Source organism: Mytilus edulis, chromosome 6 (assembly GCF_963676685.1).
Source record: "Mytilus edulis chromosome 6, xbMytEdul2.2, whole genome shotgun sequence".
NCBI classification, from domain to species: domain Eukaryota; kingdom Metazoa; phylum Mollusca; class Bivalvia; order Mytilida; family Mytilidae; genus Mytilus; species Mytilus edulis.
The window spans coordinates 63462838-63482021 of NC_092349.1; the positions used below are offsets into that span (position 1 = coordinate 63462838).

At 32.5% G+C, this 19184-nt stretch overlaps 1 protein-coding gene across 1 annotated transcript; it reads left to right on the forward strand.

The window, feature by feature from the left end:
* Positions 1-6398: 6398 nt before the first annotated feature.
* On the forward strand, positions 6399-13646 carry LOC139528089 (uncharacterized). Its single transcript, XM_071323904.1, has 5 exons — positions 6399-6603; positions 7414-7478; positions 8798-9394; positions 11314-11358; positions 13043-13646. The coding sequence occupies exons 2-5, from the start codon at positions 7421-7423 to the stop codon at positions 13408-13410; spliced, it is 1068 nt and encodes a 355-aa protein (XP_071180005.1). The 5' UTR covers positions 6399-6603; positions 7414-7420; the 3' UTR covers positions 13411-13646.
* The last annotated feature ends 5538 nt before the right edge of the window (positions 13647-19184 follow it).

Here is a 19184-nt window from a genome sequence, read left to right on the forward strand (position 1 = left end):
CACGTGACCTTGCCTCGTTGAATTGTCACTCCACGAGAGATATATATACAGAGTTGCTTCCCTTGTTTTGTACCAGAGTTAACGTTCCTCGATACGATCACGTGACCTGCTGTCCATGACCCATATATGGTCATATATGTTTATTTTGATTTTGGAGTGAAAATTAATGTTTTTTTTCCAAATTTGGTCATCATTTCCATATATGATCATAGGGTATCTGGTCGGTTTCCATATATGGTTATGTATTTTATTTTGATTTTTCAACGGAAATAAGGTTTTTACCAAATTTGGTCATGATTTCCATATATGGTCATAGGTTGTTTTGTCGATTTCCATATATGGTCATGTATGTTTATTTTGAGTGAAAATAAGGTTCTTAACAAATTTGGTCATAATTTCCATATATGGTCATAGGGTATTGTGGTCGTTTTCCATATATGGAATTCATCATATGGTGGTCCAAGAGTCATAATCCGACATCTGGTGCTTCCGTTTTGATATATAGCCCTTCATACTAGAATTGGTAAAGATCTACGTGAGTCATACTGTTCATATGACGTCAGCGCCTTAGCGCCTTGCGTTTTTTGCGGTTGCATAAAACAATACTTTCGTTCCGTCCTTGTCATTGGTTGATTCGATACATGTCCGTATATGGATATCACCCTTCCGTTTTTGAATCATCCCCGATCAACATGAGTCACGTCTGACCAGTCATATTGTAACGTTCTTACCTTATTTGTGGATATGAGTCCTTCCAACTGAGCGTAATTACGAACGATGGACTTATGAGTCATATTGTGTCGTCCTAGTCAGCTGACCATATTTGGTCAACCGGAGGGGACGTTTCGATAAAGGGGCGGGGCTTGGCCATATTTGGCTGCGCCCTCTCGCCCTGCGTTTTTGGGGTGCCTAAAACTGAACCGTCTCTACTACTGTTCGGTCTAATATCGTAAAACGTCTATGCAATTTTTACACTCTTTCAGTGTTTAATTGAAACAAAGAAATGTCCAAACAAAACCCGGAATGTTCTAGCCCTAATGAAGAGTGGCAATTTTCCTAAGCAGAAAGATTTCTTTTCTTGTGGTGCAATGATTTGCCTATACAGCAAAATTGGTAAGATATTAGTCTTGTATCTATTGTCCACACAACGCACGATTCCTAGCAAGAATGATCAATGTTTCAATGTCAGTGTCATGCTCTGAGTCAATTTAACTTTTAACCCAATTTGCTTGTCCTTGGTGTGCACATGATTTTTTTTTCGGTTTATAATTCCCTGCTAGGTTCAGCCTCGTTTTGGATAAAATTATCCGTCTGATCAACAATGTCGTGAAATGTTTACACTATTTACTGGCTTTGTAATAACACGAGCAACACGACAGGTGCTACATGAGGAGTAGGATATGCTTACCTTTCTGATCACCTGAAATCACTCCTAGTTTTGGATGGGGTTCGTGTTCTTGTACCCCTATTTGTGACATTTTGTCCACCCATCATTGTCAATAAAATGGAATTTGATGCAACTGTCGTACAAGTGAGAAGTTTACCGCTATAAAACTATATGTTCAATCCACCATTTTCTACATTTGAAAATGCCTGTACCAAGTCAGGAATATGACAGTTGTTGATCACTCGTTTGATGTGTTTTATCATTTGATTTTGCCATTTGATTAGGGACTTTCCGTTTTGAATTTTCCTCAGAGTTCAGTATTTGATTTTTGTCGAGCCTGCAACTTTTGTTGCAGGAAGCTCGACATAGGGATTGTGATCCGGCGACGGCGGCGTTAGCTAACTTCTTGAATGCTTCATACTTAGTATATGGATGCCTCATGTTACGAAGTTTCCTTCAGTCACATGTCCAATGTCCTTGACCTCATTTTCATGGTTCAGTGACTACTTGAAAAAAGGTTAAGATTTTTTTGTAATGTTAAATTCTCTCTTATTATGAGTAATAGGATAACTATATTTGGTATGTGCGTACCTTGCAAGTTCCTCATGCCCGTCAAACAGTTTTCACTTGACCTCGACCTCATTTTATGGGTCAGTGAACAAGGTTAAGTTTTGGTGGTCAAGTCCATATCTCAGATACTATAAGGACTGTAAGGTGTTCATGTCCAACTGGCAGGTGTCATCTAAATTAATCTTGACCTCATTTTCATTGTTCAGTGATTATAGTTAAGTGTGTTTTGTTTTGATCTGTTTTTCTTATACTGTATGCAATAGGTCTACTATATTTGGTGTATGGAATGATTGAAAGGTGTACATGTTTAGCTGGCAGGTGTCAGCTGACCTTGACCTCATTTTTATGGTTCAGTTGTCTTTGAGTTTGGATCTTTTTCTCTAATACTTATTGCAATAGGTCAACTATATTTGGTGTATGGAAATATTTTATGATCTATTTGTCAGCCGCATAGGTTTTATTTGACCTTGACCTCATTTTCACGGTTCATTGCTCAGTGTTAAGTTTTAGTGTTTTGGTCTGTTTTTCTTAAACTATATGCAATAGGTCAACTATATTTGTTTTATGGAAGAATTGTTAGCTGTACATGTCTGCCTCATATGTAAATATAAAAAAGAAGATGTGGTATGATTGCCAATGAGACAACTATCCACAAAAGATCAAAATGACACATGGTTCATCTGATAACAACATCATGGACTTCTGTTAAATCATTGAAGTCGCATGTTGGACGTTAAAAGCACTTTGATAGAAGTTAAACCAAAGCGTTCCTTGAAACCAGATGGTTTTGTTCAAAACAATAAAGTTTTATTTGACCTTGACCTCATTTTCACGGTTCATTGCTCAGCGTTAAAGTTTAGTGTTTTGGTTTGTTTTTCTTAAACTATATGCAATAGGTCAACTATATTTGTTTTATGGAAGAATTGTTAGCTGTACATGCCTGCCTGATATGGTTCTTCTGACCTTGACCTCATTTTTATGGTACATTGGTCAATATTTAGTTTTCTTGGTTAAGTTTATGTGACAGTTGTTATAAAGCTATAAATTTAGGACTATCAAAATAATATCAATGATTGTAAAGAAGGCAAGACATTTCAGCAACTGAGGAATTGACTAAAATTGTGTAAATAATAATAACCAGGATATATAGCTTGGACAACTTATTAAAGCAATTGAACTCAAAGTAATTAGCCGTTGCAAAGTGTTGAAGAAGAGATAAATGTGAAAGACAAAAATTGCAATTGCCGATGCCATAATACACTCACCTGCTCAAACAAATGATAAACTATTTTTGTATTTTGTAAATAATATGTAATGTATGGTCATTGAATAACAATTCTATGGTGGTGTGTATCACTGCTTTTTAAAAACCAAAATCCATATATTATAAATTATTGTACAAGTTATTATAAGTTAATTTTCGTCAAATATTGTACAAATTGTATTTTTTACAGGCACTTTTTCAATTTGTGCAACTTACAACTTGTACATAGTCAAAATACAAATTATAATTTGTACATTTTTTTTGGTACAATATTTGACAATTTTAATTTGCACAAAATGATAAACTTGAATACAACATATATAAACGTTAACAATTAAATCTTCATGAAATAGTTATCAAAGAAAATTATGCTTCGTTAGAATTTAACAATGACTTTTAGCATGTATTCTTTTTTTCTGTATCATCCAGATAACAAGACAAGAATAAAGAAATCAAAACATTGACATATCTAAAACGTTTGAGTAAACGACAATGCACTTAGGACATTTTGTTCATTTCTGTTGAGCAGCAGTTTTATTTCAGCTTTGATCAATCTTTTTTCAATTAAATTGTAGCATGAAATTTTAGTACTTAATAGGAACATGATGTTGTTGATGTGTAGAACTAAATCATGCGCATTAACAATGTGTCAGATACGATATATTTAAGCACCCTAATATAAAAATAAGGGGATGGCGTATTATTGTCAACAATCCATCAGAGGTCAAATCAGGAATATATAGGCGTATAAATGCTGTACCCTTGAACCAGGAGAAAACAGTCATACCACACGAGACGAAAATCAGACACCAACGGTTTAATAGATAACAATACAATATACGAAAACAAATATGATGGACATGACCATATGACAACCACTGAATCACAGGCTCCTAGCATGGACTAGACACATGAAGAATGAGGCAGAGCTTTCTTAATTCTTAGTTACTAGATCTCCAGCAAGGATGCAATGAAAAATATATAAAAAAAAATCACATGATAGTCTTAACAAAATATGATGATTGGATATAATTGTTGATGAAACAACTATCTTAGTAACAAGCAACAAATCTGTGATAATAAATTAATACATTCTTGAAATTATACACATCTACCATTGCAATCTTAACGCATTTCCACCAGGGCTGTCCAACACTTTGATTAAAATTTACCCTTTCGTGAATGATGTACGTGCATATGTGGGATTCACAGTTTTGCTGTGAATTCTGAGTATTTTAGTAGACTCTGCATATAAAACAATATATAATTAGAGGCTTTTGATGCTGGAACATCAACATATTATCGATAAAGAAATGACAACTCATCAACAAACTCGGGCTTTTAGAAAAGTTAAGAAATCCGATTGTTCATTGCACGTTGTATATGTTTGATTACAGGACAGAATAAATCAGATCCATACAGATAAAGAGGACAGTTTGGTCAATCTGTCTCGTGCTTTATCCATTTTCCTGCATTTTCCTCAGTAACCTACCACAGGCACTTGTTTCTGTCAATGTGGGGTTTACTATCCATACCAGTACAAAAAAACACAAGGTAGCTAACGGAAACTTTCAATGTGTTCGCTTCAACCAATATTTTTTTAATTTCCCTTGATTTTTTCACAAATAAAAGTACACCAGTCTGTCGGTAATTGATTTATCTTTACAATGAAACAACTTTCACGTACCTTGAGAATACCCCTCAAACAGAATAACACACTTCAGATGAAAATTATTGACCTTTTTCCAGACCATTGAATTTGTAAGGACTTAACTTCCGGTTAACTAGGAAGTTAATATAACTGTGTAATCCCATTGGTCACATTTTTCTGGTTACTGGTAACTAGTATAAATAAACAGGTAACCAGATGAATTAAACCAATGGGATTGCACAGTTATATTAACTTCCTAAGTTGGTCATTGTTCACGATGCCAATGTCTCCAGTAATACTATAAACAGCCGTCTGTATGTGTGCATGTATGGGACAACGAACAAAGAGCAATCGAGATATTTGGATTTTATCTCCTTCAGCTGACGGTTAATGCTCCTAAGCCCGATTGTGGTTCAATAGTAATCAAACTATTTTATATCTAAACTTCTGTTTATACACTCTTTGGATAAAAAAAAAAAGACATGCATATATGTGTATTTAATTATATTTTAGTCTGGCAGAACAGTGTCATGATCATACATGAATTAATTGGCTGTAATTTGAACTTAATATAACTTAGGTCAGGATCAGGTGATTCAGTTTTTGTTGTTGCATGCTTGCTGTCTGTAATGCATGTTTTTCGTTCATTGTTTTGCTATAGATCATGTCATTGTTTATCTCAGTCTTCCTTTGAATTGTTTTAAATCAAATTTTGCCATGTACATGTAGTTGCTTTTCATACCCGACTATAATACGACTATTGTCTACCAATGTAGACTTACTTATCCGTCGAAATAGTACCCTCTCGTATCCCCACCACCTAAACAAAAAGGGGGCCTTCATAAACAACAATTGTTTTATTCAAAAGTCTACCTGTTTTTTGTTTTAATTTCGTTGACATTTATGTTAAGCTGAGATGATTATTGTGCGGGGGCTTATCACTAGTGAGATGATAAAAACAAAAACAAAAAACTAGTGGGAACATGTCTTTTAACTGATATTCATTCGTCAATAGGTTATATTCATATGATTCAGTGCCCGTAAATATACCAGAATGAATAGATTTAAAAACAGGAAATGTAATTACTGTCTAGTCAATTAAGTTTGATGCTTAATGTCACAGATAACCAGTCATTTCCTAGAATGTGAAATATTTCAGTCAAGACTAGGTCTTTCCATTTTTTATGTAGGTGTTTGATGTGTCTTTTTTATGTCTAGACCTTTTACTCACACTTTGTAATATGATTAAGTCATGTATATACCTCAAACAAGCTTCAAAGTATCCTTTCGATCTCTATTTCTCTGTATTCACTTTCGTGAAACAAAAATGCAAGACTATATCTTTTTGGAAAAATGCATTTAATATATTAATATATATATTTCGCTTTTGCAGACAGGTTATACTAAAAACATATGAATAAATTAATTTGATCGTGAAATAGTCATAAATTCTCGACCTGGTCATCGTTAATATATATAAATTAGTGACAAAATAATCATTATGATATATCAATGAGGTATTTATTGTGTTAAATTAACATATGAAGGCAACACGATCTGACCAATTTTTACGGTTAACTGAACGAGACATTATATTTCATTGTGCTAGTTTTCTTACTCTCCAAAAAGAAAACGCCACAATTCTTACTTGGAAATGTTAACCTTTTGAGTTTTTGTTAAAAGGAAAATTGATGATTATAATAATATTAAAAACCTATTATTCTTCGAAAGGTAAGTGAAATGAAGACTTGTATTTTTTACATTTTACAGCTTTTTTTCTAAAAAAAAAAACCCACTTGCATGTACTTCTTTTTGCATTGAAACTTTGAATTAATTCGAATAAAATTCGATTAAATTGACACTATTTCATAGTGTATTAGGTGTAATTCTTGAAAGAATAAGTGTAATTTTAAACCATTTAATTCTTCTCTGAAAGTCGGCATAATGTTTATAATTTTATTTAAATTAAATCATCAAAACTGAAATTTTTGGTACAAATACGTGTCCCAGAGAACATGCGACTTTTAAAATTGAGAATGTTTCTGATCTACGGCATGGTCAAAATTATGAGTCAACAAATGTAACAAGACGAGATCAAAACCATAAAAATGCTTTTAACGTAACATAATGTCACAAATCTACATTTTATTGTCAGACAATACACAAATAAAAAAAAAACGTGTTGCAAATTAATTGTTTTATTGCCATATATGAGGGTCCGAATGGGGGTTCTTTCCTATCTGTATTCTTTAATTTCTCAAGTCATTGGTATATGTTCTTTAATTTGTTGGTGCATTTTCCTTATTAATCGACATTTGAACACCCCATTATTCTTTATTCTCATATTTGTTTTTACTTATTTTATCAATTCATTACGTTTTAATTCTTCATTATTTATTTCTTGCTCATTTAGTCATTATTTACTTTTCTGAAAATCCCATCCAGACACTCATATATTTTGTCAAATCGAATCACTCTGACCACCTTAGATAACCTTTATAAATAATTTGTTTATAACCGAAAAACTTTTTTTGTTTGCAGAGCCAAGATGTTGTTTACTTTCTTATATATTGTCTCTTCTGTGGTTATATTCAACAAAGCACAAGGTAAGTTCTTTTTATTGGTTATCTTTAAACGTAATTGCTTACATAACAACCAAACATAATTAATAGAAAAAAATCAATATAGTGGTCTGAACAAACGTATTAGAAAATTAACTTAGAAACCTGCAGAACGTTCTATTTTGCCGAGAGTCAAATTATAATTCTCCTCTTTGAATGTTTTATTATTTATTTTTTTTTACATTCAGTGAAAATTCAAATTTACTGAAAAGTTTGAAAAACATATTAAATAAGAAGCATTTGTGTAATCTTTTACTACAATGTCATGAATAGTTGGTATATAATATTCATATACGAAAACTTTTAACGCCGCCCTAATCATGATGGCTCATGTACAAAATAAACCAGATAAATGCATGGACATTTGACGACAGTTTTGAAGGCAATTTTGATTATAAATAATAGATATAAACAACTGGTCGGCATAATCATAAGTCAATCAAGAACATGATATCACAAAGAAAAAGTTTTCCATTGAGACAAAAACACAACAACACGATGATGTCATTTAACAGAGTAAATAGAAGATGTATAATTAGATAACCCTGTCCTACGCCAATTCATTTTGTAACTGTATAGTACAATGCTCTATAGTATACTCAATATTGGATATTGGAATTTTTAAAGACTGGAGGAAAATACCAAAGGGATATTTAAACTCATAAGTCGAAAATGAACTATAGCAATGACGTACATGGCAAGACAAAACGACTAAAAAAAATCAAAAAGAAAATCTACAAAACAAAACAGAGAAAACCAAAAACTGAGTCACACGGATCCAACTAAAAACCGGGATGATCTCAAGTGCTCCGGATGGGTAAGCAGATCCTGCTCCACATGTTGGTCATGCAAGTACGAACCCGGTTATAAGTCTTATTCAGCTGGTCACATTCAAGGAACAGAGGACGGGATTGACATTACGACATGTTTTAGAGCACACCCCTCGTCACTATTTTGGGTGATAAAGCATCAATGAGTTTAAAATTTCAAATTGTCAAAATTCGTCGTTTTAGTTCATGAACAGAAAAATACAATAAGAGAATATGCAAATTCATCAAAGGAAAATTTAGTATAAGTTTCTCAGTAAATCAAGGATGTATGCGATGAGCTGTTTGTAACCAAAAGGGACATTAAAAGATTATACAAGCCGACGTTTCTCAATCGTTTCAAAATTTATCTAAAGAAAATGTAAGATATATAGGATTGTTAGGAATCATGTCAGTATCGAAGGTAAAAGTATCCTCTCTAGAAGTCTGTTTAATTTTCGTATTAATTAACATCTATACTGATATTTCTATTTTTAGGCGATTGTGGAGGGAAGTCAGATATAATATTTGCTATTCCTGGGAACGCAGACATTCCGGGGGAAGAATTCTTTCCGTTTGAACGATTTTTAACCATGCTTACAGATTATTTTCAAATCGACAGAGATAATGTAAATGTTGGTCTGATATTATACGGTAGAGAAGCTGTTGCAATCAGTTGGCCGCAACCAATGAAGGACCAAACACAAACGAATACCAGAATAAGCCTTCTTGCGCAAAGAGAATTATACAATGGAAAACTAAAAGGAGCAGCAGATGTCAAAGCGGCACTTTACTTAATGCGACAAATGTTCAGAAATCCATCCGGTTATCCTCTGGTACTACCTAGACCCGACACCAAACAAATTGGAGTAATGTTCACCTATGGCTCAGTTCAGGCAGATATGATCCCCGATGTCATTGCAGCTACAAAACAGTTTAAGGAAGCTGGAATCGACATGTATTCAGTTGGACGGATGCCAAATGGTGAATGGTTTCCTGAGATAGCCTCTCATAAATGTAATGTTTTCTCAATGGAAAGTTACTCGGAAGGTCTAAGAGGTCTTCTCCCTTATATCGGGAGCAGTATATGCACAGGTTAGTTTATTTTTGCATGTATTTTAAATCGATTTTTTATATTAAAAAAAAAATAGACACACATCCTTGTTTTTGTTTTTTGCTATGAATCGGTACTGTTAATTTTGTTTCGTTGATCATCATCGGAACTTCAATCTGATTTATACATTTTGTGTTTCTTGTTTTCTTTTGTATCCAAATACTTCTTGTAGAATTGTATATTTTATAATTGTTTCAAAAAGAAAATTCAGAATAAACAAACAAACTGATATTTGTTCAAAATTTTATATTTTATTTATATACCATGTGTCATATACAAATAGAAAATATGATAAAAAGTAAATCAATAGTCTACAAGACACTACAGACACCCAAAGACATAGCAAGACGAACTCCACCAAAAACTGAGACTGACAGGGGCGGATCCAGAACCTTGATGTCTGGGGGGGGGGGGGGGGCACCATGAAACCAAAATTTTAGATTTTTTAGAGATGTTTATAAATACGGTATATGCGAGTGTGAGTGTTTTGTTTTTTGGTTGTTGTTTTTTAAAGGGGGGGGGGGGGGGGGGGTCAGATCATCGTTTCTATATTTTTATTTTTCTAGATTTTTTTTATTGTTTTTACTATTTCACTTTATACTTTCTTTTCCTGCCAATTGATCGGTTATTATATTTGTCCTCAACATGCATCAAATATTTGCCACTGGACGTTAAACAACATACAATCAATCAATATTTTCTTCATCACCTCTATATTTTTTTTTGGCCTTGCTTCCAGACTTACTTTTTTGTACATTATTCTAATATCTGTAAAACACTTTCATATCCTTACAAATGGTGACCTTTTTAGCCTCATACATGTACATGGCAATTGAAACAATAAAAATAAACAAATATAAATGTATGCTCGGGCATTTAAAGAAATGATTAAGTCCCAGATTCAGTTACAAAATAGATCTTAGGAAAATAATTTAGCATTTTATTAATGATTTTTTTATAAGAAAATGTCAATTAATCATGTTTTTTCCTAGACCGGTGAACAAAAGGGGGTTTGACAAATTGTCGATTTCCCTTGAAAATAAGAGGGAAGTAAATAGGACATTCCATTCCATTTAAAAAACAAAAGTGTATGGTATTAAAAAAAATGATTTGATTTGTTGCTGAATAAATTCACAAAAAGACCGTTTTGAAGAGAGAAAAAACATAAATTCTAAATAGAATGGTAATGTGAGTACTGTATTTTGGAATGGAGAGAAACTAAGAACCTAAATATAGATGTATACCAACATTATCGACATAAACATATAATTTGTACCTATTCTTTAAAAACACAGATCAGAAGTTTCACCTGGTATTCGATTTTAATCTGTATTGTATTATAAACCAATAAAAATTCGTACAATTCCAATCAACATGGAAATGTATTTTCCATAATTTAAGCTTGCAAAGAGAAATTAAAAACACACAAAGGTGTCAATATTTACACACCCATCGATAAGTTGTCATAAATCACGCATGTGGACGCTGGCATTAATTAACGGCCAGTATAAGAAGTCAAATCAAGCTGTGAATCATTTCCGCTCTAGATATTAAGAAGATTCAGTAGCAATGAAATTATGTTAAAAACAAAATTTGGTGACCTGAACTGGGGGGGCACATGCCCCCTGTGCCCCCCCGGTAGATCCGCCACTGGACTGATCTCCGTAAGGATAGACAGTACCTGCTTAACATATGGCACCAGTCGTTTTGCTCAAAGTAAATTAACGAAACACATACATATCTAGAGTAAGCGTTCTTTACATAGGACAAGTACTCTCCTATGTGTCAGATTGTAAAAAAAAAAAGAAGACTGAATTGCATACTAGTACATGTATGATTTAAATTGTTAAATGTGTCTTAATTTGAGTACATTTATTAACATAAATTGTTTTCTTTTCAGCAATAGAAGATGTTGTAAATGTCACAGCTGATAATTGTTTTCCAAGTAAGTAAAGCATGGTACATATTAACCGTCAGATATATACCTGGATATGAAAGTGCCTCTCTTAAATTACATTGAAAAAGAAAAAGATAAAAAAAAATATTTTGAAAACGAGTAAAGATATTTCACATAATTAAAATCATTTGTCTAGGTACAAGTTACATATATATAAACTATATATATAAAGACAATCGACCATATTTATTGCACAAACACAAACACATTTACATTAAATGTTTATGGATATACAAATACATGTCTTTTATAAACTTGAATATGTACGCTTTTGTAACGCTTGTATGAAAGATCGTTCAGGGCTAACCTCAACATGACCGGAAGGAAACCATCCCATATCTAGTGTTTCCATGTTTTAAATTTATTGTCAATATTTATGGCTTAATATCCGGGTTGTTTGCGCATCTTTTTTTTACGTTATATAAATGAAGAGTTACGTTATGGTACATAAACGGTTGATCCCAATATTGGTAAAGCGTGCTTCATAGAGAGTTTCTTTGGTCAAACAATGGTCCCTGCAATTTATGTTTGTTTCGCATTTTGTATGTCATGTGAAGCGTTTTAAATAAATTATTTCTTTTCTTGTAAAAGAGGTTAGTTAAACATACTTGAATGATCACTTTGATGGTCGAACATCCAAAAATCTGACCGTAAGTTTTTTAGAAGCGATGTCGTCTGCAAACTACGATGTTACTAGGTTTGTATAAATTAATCTAATATACTTACAAGTTTTAGCTTTCTAAAAAGCTATGGACTGCTTCGCTACACCCTAATTCAAGGTAATATGTGTGCATGTGGTTGTTGAATTAGTATTGGAAATGTGGTATTTATAGATATTGATTGATATAAAATGGATGTACTTTAAAAGTGTGCGTTACATACCCATGTTTAAAAAAAAAATCTTTTTTAAAATAAAATCAATTATAAATAGACACGACTTTTGATGTGTGCCTTTTTGGAGGTGTGCCTTAAGTTAGATTGTCAGAAAAATACAGATAATACATTTTTGTAAACATTGTACTGATAGGAACATTGTTTAGCAAAGCAAATAGTGCAAATTGCAGAGTAACAAAGAAAATAAACACGTATTTAAAATAATTGATATTTCAATATTGAATTTGTCTGTAAAATGTATGCATAATAAAATGAACATGAATTAATAACAGTTGATTGGAACTGAAATACACATAGTTAATTTTCCGTCATTTGATGTCTTATCCTGGGCAAGAAAAGTCTGTATTTCCTTATCTCATTTAAGCCAATAGCTGTTGGTATATCTCAGCCTCATCATAACGCAACCAATCAGAATCTATACGTGATAAGTAATTTATTCAAGATGGCCTGTATTTTGACTAAACACTTTGAATTCGTCCTGTCAATGATGTTGGACTGATCTTCGTACATGTGTAGCGCGTGCAACACACACTTTTCGTTAATATGTCATTTAATACTAAGAAACGTAGAAAAAAAAATCATATATCTGTAATTAATCCTATTTTGCTGGACATTGAGAAAACGGAAACAGCGGCTTTTCATTTATTTATGTAAACTAAAGGAGAACAAAAGCAACGTTTTTCTTTATTTATACAGAAAATAAATGAATTATAGTATTTCAATGGCATACATCTTTACCATAATATGATATATGACAATTCTTTTATTTTATTTTCAGAATTTTGGAAGCCAAGTCCAAACCCGCCAGTTATTTGTCCGTCCTTGAATGCAATATTTCAGGATCCTTATAATTGTGCTTATCTATTCAAATGCGATTTGAATATTCCTGCGCGTGAAAGATGCCCAACAGGGATGCTCTTTGATAACTCAATTAAAGCTTGCAATCACAAAGATGCAGTTCCATGTTACTCAATGATCACGTGTCCAAGTCACATGGGTTTGTTTCCGCATCCAGAAACATGCAAAAAATTCTTGAATTGTTTCGACAATATTCCATATGTGCAAAAGTGTCCACGTGACCTGTATTTTAACAATGAAACCAAAATCTGCGAAGAAGAGTATAAAGTTAATTGCATATTTCACTGAGATTCAGAAGTAGAATAACGTCCGTTAAATGACCTTTCAAAGGATAATGTGTAACAAACTGAAGATATTGAAATCCTGAATATATGAAGTTTCAAATTTGCCTTGAACACCAAAAACTGAGTTAGTTTGGTGACTATTGTGGTAAATAGAAGAGAAATTTCAGAAAACTTTGTATGAGGAGAACATATGGTGAGATGTGGTCAGCCTAGTGCTAAATAAATTGTAGAATACCAATAGTTAATTATATGCAAAAGTATGAAAAAAACATCTGGAATTATATTAATGATATATGTAGCTTGTGGCTGCTCATAAGCATAAGGCAGAAATATGTTTTAACCATATCGCAAATGTTACGGTAATAATATTGCGTTGCATGACTGTTAAAAATTATCTCCCCTGAAGAGTGTCTGTAATCTTGAATTTGACGTTTTAATCCAATGCATATGGCTTTTTTTTTTATCTGTTCAAAATAGTTTTGCTTATCAACAAAATTTAGGTTTGTTTATCAGCAATTAGTAGTTATGTTTATCTGATAATCAGCGGTATGTTGCTTTCTTTATCAACAAGTTATATATTATAAGGAGATGTAGTATGTTCTACATCCAAACAAGTTAAACAACCATCAAACAGAGTCCAAATATTATGCATTTAAGAACTAAAAAGTCATGGCACGGCCTTCATCCATGAGCCAAACCAATAATGTACAGTCAGTCATATTACTCCTCGACATGATATCATGAATACAGCATTTAATAATGATAAAAAAAAAAAAAAAAACGAAAAAAAAAAACGGGCTGAACAATAATAGATCTAAAACAAACAACCAGCACATGTATACAACAGTCAGCAATAAACAACAACCACTGAATATGTATAGCAATGCTATGATCCTTATTCCATTACTGAAAAAAACAAACTCTGAAAAAAACCCATCAATATTAGTAAAATAAAGTTTCGTCTTATTCCTAGCGATGTTAATCATACAGCAAACAAGATTGCATGATCATACTGAACATAATCAACTATAGACACTTGAATTATATGAAAATTACATACTTCGCCCTCTCAAGTATCAAAAAAGGTTTCTGTATATATACCCAGTGGCGGAAGGGGGGTCTGGGTGTTTGAATCCCCTTTTTGGCCGATCAATGCATTTGAATGGGGACATATAGTTGGAACCCCCCTTTTTAAAATTGCTGGATCCGCCCCTGTATACCCGCAAAGGAATAACAATTATAAATGCCATATTAAATGTACATTTTTATACTAGTAAACCTTGTATATATTGGCGTATCTACGACTTGAACTGGACTGGTCAATTTGATGGTAAATATTGACAATATTATTGCTCAGATAATTTGTTCCTCAATAAAATCAATGAATAACGGCTATAAAATCATTTTTTTTGTCACAATGACAGCTAGCTATCGTGATTTTTTATAGACAGGAAAGGCATCAATGACAAATCCCAAGTTTACACGGAAGTTACACATCGTTTAAGCAATCACTCGCATAGATAGATCACTTTCGGACAAACCAAATGACAGAAAGTATACATGTTAGACATGAATTATCTCCCTTTACATATGGAAAAAAAAAGAATTATCATAATATACTTAGATAGTCTCGATTACCCAGACGCATATTTAAATATAGCTCTACTTTGAAAAATAAAGCGGCTGTATGATCGAGACTAATACTTAGACAAAATAACATGAATTTTTACAGTATAATAAAAGCATTAAATTTTCGTAAATTCCATGTTTTTCGAATTGGTCCTTAGCGGGATGATATGAAAAGTTTATCACATGCTTTGATTATTATCACATGCCTTTCCATAACGTTATCGCACATGGCATGATTCCTGTGATACTCGGCAAATTCCGGAAAATACACCTCAATGGTACGTTTTCAGTGAAAAAATTTACAAATTATAGGGTACAAAAGAATTATTTGGATAATGGAGAGTATATTGTGTAAAATGAAAAAAAAAAAAACAAGATTTCATTTTCTGAACTTCTATTTGAGAACTTCGTAAAAGGATCCTTATTTTAATCTGTTATTTTTCTCCATTGTTGAAGCATATGATAAAAAGATCACAACATGGCATTTTTCATATCGCATGTATTATCATCCCTCGGTCAATTTCAGCCCTCGAGCCATGCGGCTCTTGTGCTGATATTGAACCTAGGGCTGATAATACATGCTATATGAAAAATGCCATGTACTAATCTGGTATTATCAGATCATTAAATATCAATGTTCGCATAAAATCTTTACTCTTAGAAGTCCAAAATATACTCAATGTACATGTATATGTTTTTCTTCGGTTTTGATGGGGTTCGTAGCTCCTTCTTTATAGTTTTCTATTATTTTGTTTTACGTTTTACCAATTAAGCCATTGTCATTTTGTTTTCGACCTAAGAGTTTGAATATGCATTTGGTAATGTAATACGAACCACACACATGTTTATCTCCCTTTTTCATCTTCGTCAATAGTCAAACATTTATTCTGTTGAATGGTCCCTAATTCGAAAAAAAATCCGATGTTATGATAAAAAAAAAATTATGAGTGACAATCAGGAAAGTGAAAATGGCACAAATGCAGTTATAATTTTAGATGTATAATTTCAAATTGTTTCGATTAATTATTGACGCATAATTAGAAACATGCTTGGTTGCTTTTAAGAAATAAAAACATTTTTATAGCGGTTTTTTTTCCAAATGAATAAGCATACACAAAGACATTCTTTACGTTATTAGCATAATTCATATGAATTGAAAAATACGAAAAGATACATTTTACTTAATCATCCAAAACATGATTTAAGAGATCAATCATACATCATACAAAATACAGATTAAAATAGTTCATCATAAACATACTTGGTTCATATGTACTTAGTTAAAAAGTATGAAGGAAAAGTATGTGCATATATAGAAAAAGTATAAAGAAAAAGGATGTGCATATATATATATAGAAAAAGTATGTGCATATATAGACAAAGTATGTGCTTCTATAGACAAGTATGTGCATATATAGAAATAAGTATGTGCATATATAGACAAGTATGTGCATATAACGAAATAAGTACAAATAAGGCAGCTATGGCGTTCCATACAGTTTAGTTTAATTTACAACGATGTTCCTAGATGTCACAGAAAGTCATTGTAGACTAACTTAGCCAAACCCTTATTCAGAAAACTAAAGTTTTATAGCTGACTATGCGGTGTAGGCTTTGTTCAATGTTGAAGGCCGTACGGTGACCTATAGTTGTTAATTTCTGTGTCATTTTGGTCTCTTGTGGACAGTTTTCTCATTGGCAATCATACCACATCTTCTTTTTTATATTGTCTCGCAATGAACACTTACATCTCCTGTTCTTATCAAAGTAATGAAGAATCGTATCTCAGTCAGATGATTCATTAGAAAATATGTACATTATTATATTGTTATGTGTTTCTTTATTCTACATTGGCTAGGGTAGTAGGGGGAGGGTTGGGATCTCACAAAATATGTTTTACCTCGCCGCATTTTTGCGCCTGTCCCAAGTTAGGAGCCTCGGGCCTTTGTAAGTTAATTTTAGTTCATTTATATATTTTGTATTTAATTAATTAAGTGTGACGTCCATTTTCACTGAACTAGTACACAATTTTATTTAGGGTCCAGCTGAGGACAATATCCGGGTGTGGGATTATCTCGCTGCGGTGAAGACGCATAAGTGGCCTCCGACTGTTTGCTCTTTTGTCGGGTTGTTGTCTTTTTGATATATTCCCATTTCCATTTCTATTTTTAAGATTGAAATCATCACGTTGAATCACATTTATCGTCGTCTTGTCTGCTTTGAGTTGTCGGAGGCTTGTTTGGTATTTTAAGTTGTCTGAATCTTCTTGAGTGCTTGAAGTTGTCATAGTTTTTCTGAGTGCTTTAAGATGTCGTAGTCTTCTTGAGTGTTTCGAGTTGTTGGATTCTACTAGAGTGTTTTGAGTTGTCTGAGTCTTCTTGAGTTTTTCAAGATGTCAGAGTCTTCTTGAGTGGTTTAAGTTGTCGGTGTCTTCTTGAGTGTTTTGAGTGAAATCTTTCTTTTGTTGGATTGCTGTCCAAACACGTTTTTCTTCATATATCACGAAACGTGTTTCTGTAATAATATTCATCAGATATCAGAGGGTATTAAAAAGATTACTTTCACAGTGAAATTTAGTAATTTTAGGGAGACCATCCAAAAAAAAAATAAGAGAACTTGGAAATGCAAGATTGTCTTCTTGTGGCATTTCAGTATGTTCTGGAGTTTTCTTTAAATGTTATTGAACAAGGCATTATATTGAGTCGAAGGTAAATTTATTTTACCTTTGTGATGCAAAAGTGAATAGGATTTCCATGCGAATAACACCTGTTATTGTGAAAAAGATACATTCGTTTAAAAGATACCATGAGCCTGGAATGTGAATGCTTTCTTTTTTTACGAAAACGAATTAATGCTAAGTAATTGTCTATTTGTCTTAAAATATTATTGTGAAGTGTTTTTCTAATTTAGTTATTTTCTTATCATATCTTGTTATTATTCGTGAACTTAAAAACTACTTAATTCTTTTGGATCATGCATTAACAATTTTAACCATCAATTAAGAGAATATCGTCACGTTGTTGGTTTAAATCGTGGATTATGGTGACATCTTAGGTTAATAAATGGATTCAGAAATGTGTCCGATATAAGCAAAATAAAACGACGGACGCAAAGTAATCAGATGGCAGCAGATAGAGATCGACACTATTTTAGTCCCAACTTTAATGCAGCATTTCGCCCCATTACAAATAACGACTTATACAGGGTATACAAACGATCGCACTACAGTTAAGACGAAAGCACCATGTTCGCAAATGCAACGATGAACAGTCACACATTATAGACTTCAAGGAAAGAGTTTAATTTCCAGTGACGCGGAAAGGAAATTTCAAAGATCAAACAAAGGTAAGAAAAATCACTAAATTATTCCGGTAAAATCTAATTAGATTTGGCGAATATAATTAGTGAAACTAATTAGTCAATTATATATTACTGTGACTGATTTAAGAAGAGCTGATGCTATAAAACAAGACACCACAGTTATTGAATAGACTGGTGTCATCATATTAAGACAGGCGCAGACATAAGACATGCTTAAAGTGTTATTTAGAGTCGGTATAAGCAATAAAATTACAAACATAAGCGCTGAAGAACTTATTAAACCGTCATCATGAATGCTCAAGACTTTACTTTGGAAAGCAAAAATGTAAAACGTTTTCTAACTTTAGTAAAGACACAGATTGGCCACCAAAATCTTCAATAAAAATGCAATCACGTTTAATATTTAAAAAAAACTGTACAAATTGCAAGAAAATCACTAGACATCTTTTTGTAAAGATATTAATGCTTAGAATAATGACATTAATTTTCGGGTCAAAATACTAACTAAAGATATATCGGAGGCCAAAATTTAAACTGAAACTGCATGGATATTGTGATAGATATGTGTTATCTTTGGTTGCACAGGCTTACTAGTAAATTGTTTACTGTTCTCTTTTAAAATAAAGCATATTAAAAAAAGAAAGTATAATTTGTAAAAATAAAAGCATAGGATTTTAAAAGTACTTATCCCCTGTTTAAATACACAAAAATAACATGAGGAGTTTCACAATTAAAGATGGAATTACTTATTCTAATTCTCAATTACAGTGTTCATCCACAGCGATTTATAGTGAGAGGTTTAGCTAGTATAAAACCAGATTGAATCCA

Bases quoted from the DNA above. Each gene is read 5' to 3' on its own strand.
- LOC139528089 (XM_071323904.1), top strand. From the start codon at position 7,421: ATGTTGTTTACTTTCTTATATATTGTCTCTTCTGTGGTTATATTCAAC. The intron at 7,479-8,797 runs GTAAGTTCTTTT...TTCTATTTTTAG, and splicing joins TATATTCAACAAAGCACAAG to GCGATTGTGGAGGGAAGTCA. The intron at 9,395-11,313 runs GTTAGTTTATTT...TTTTCTTTTCAG, and splicing joins CGGGAGCAGTATATGCACAG to CAATAGAAGATGTTGTAAAT.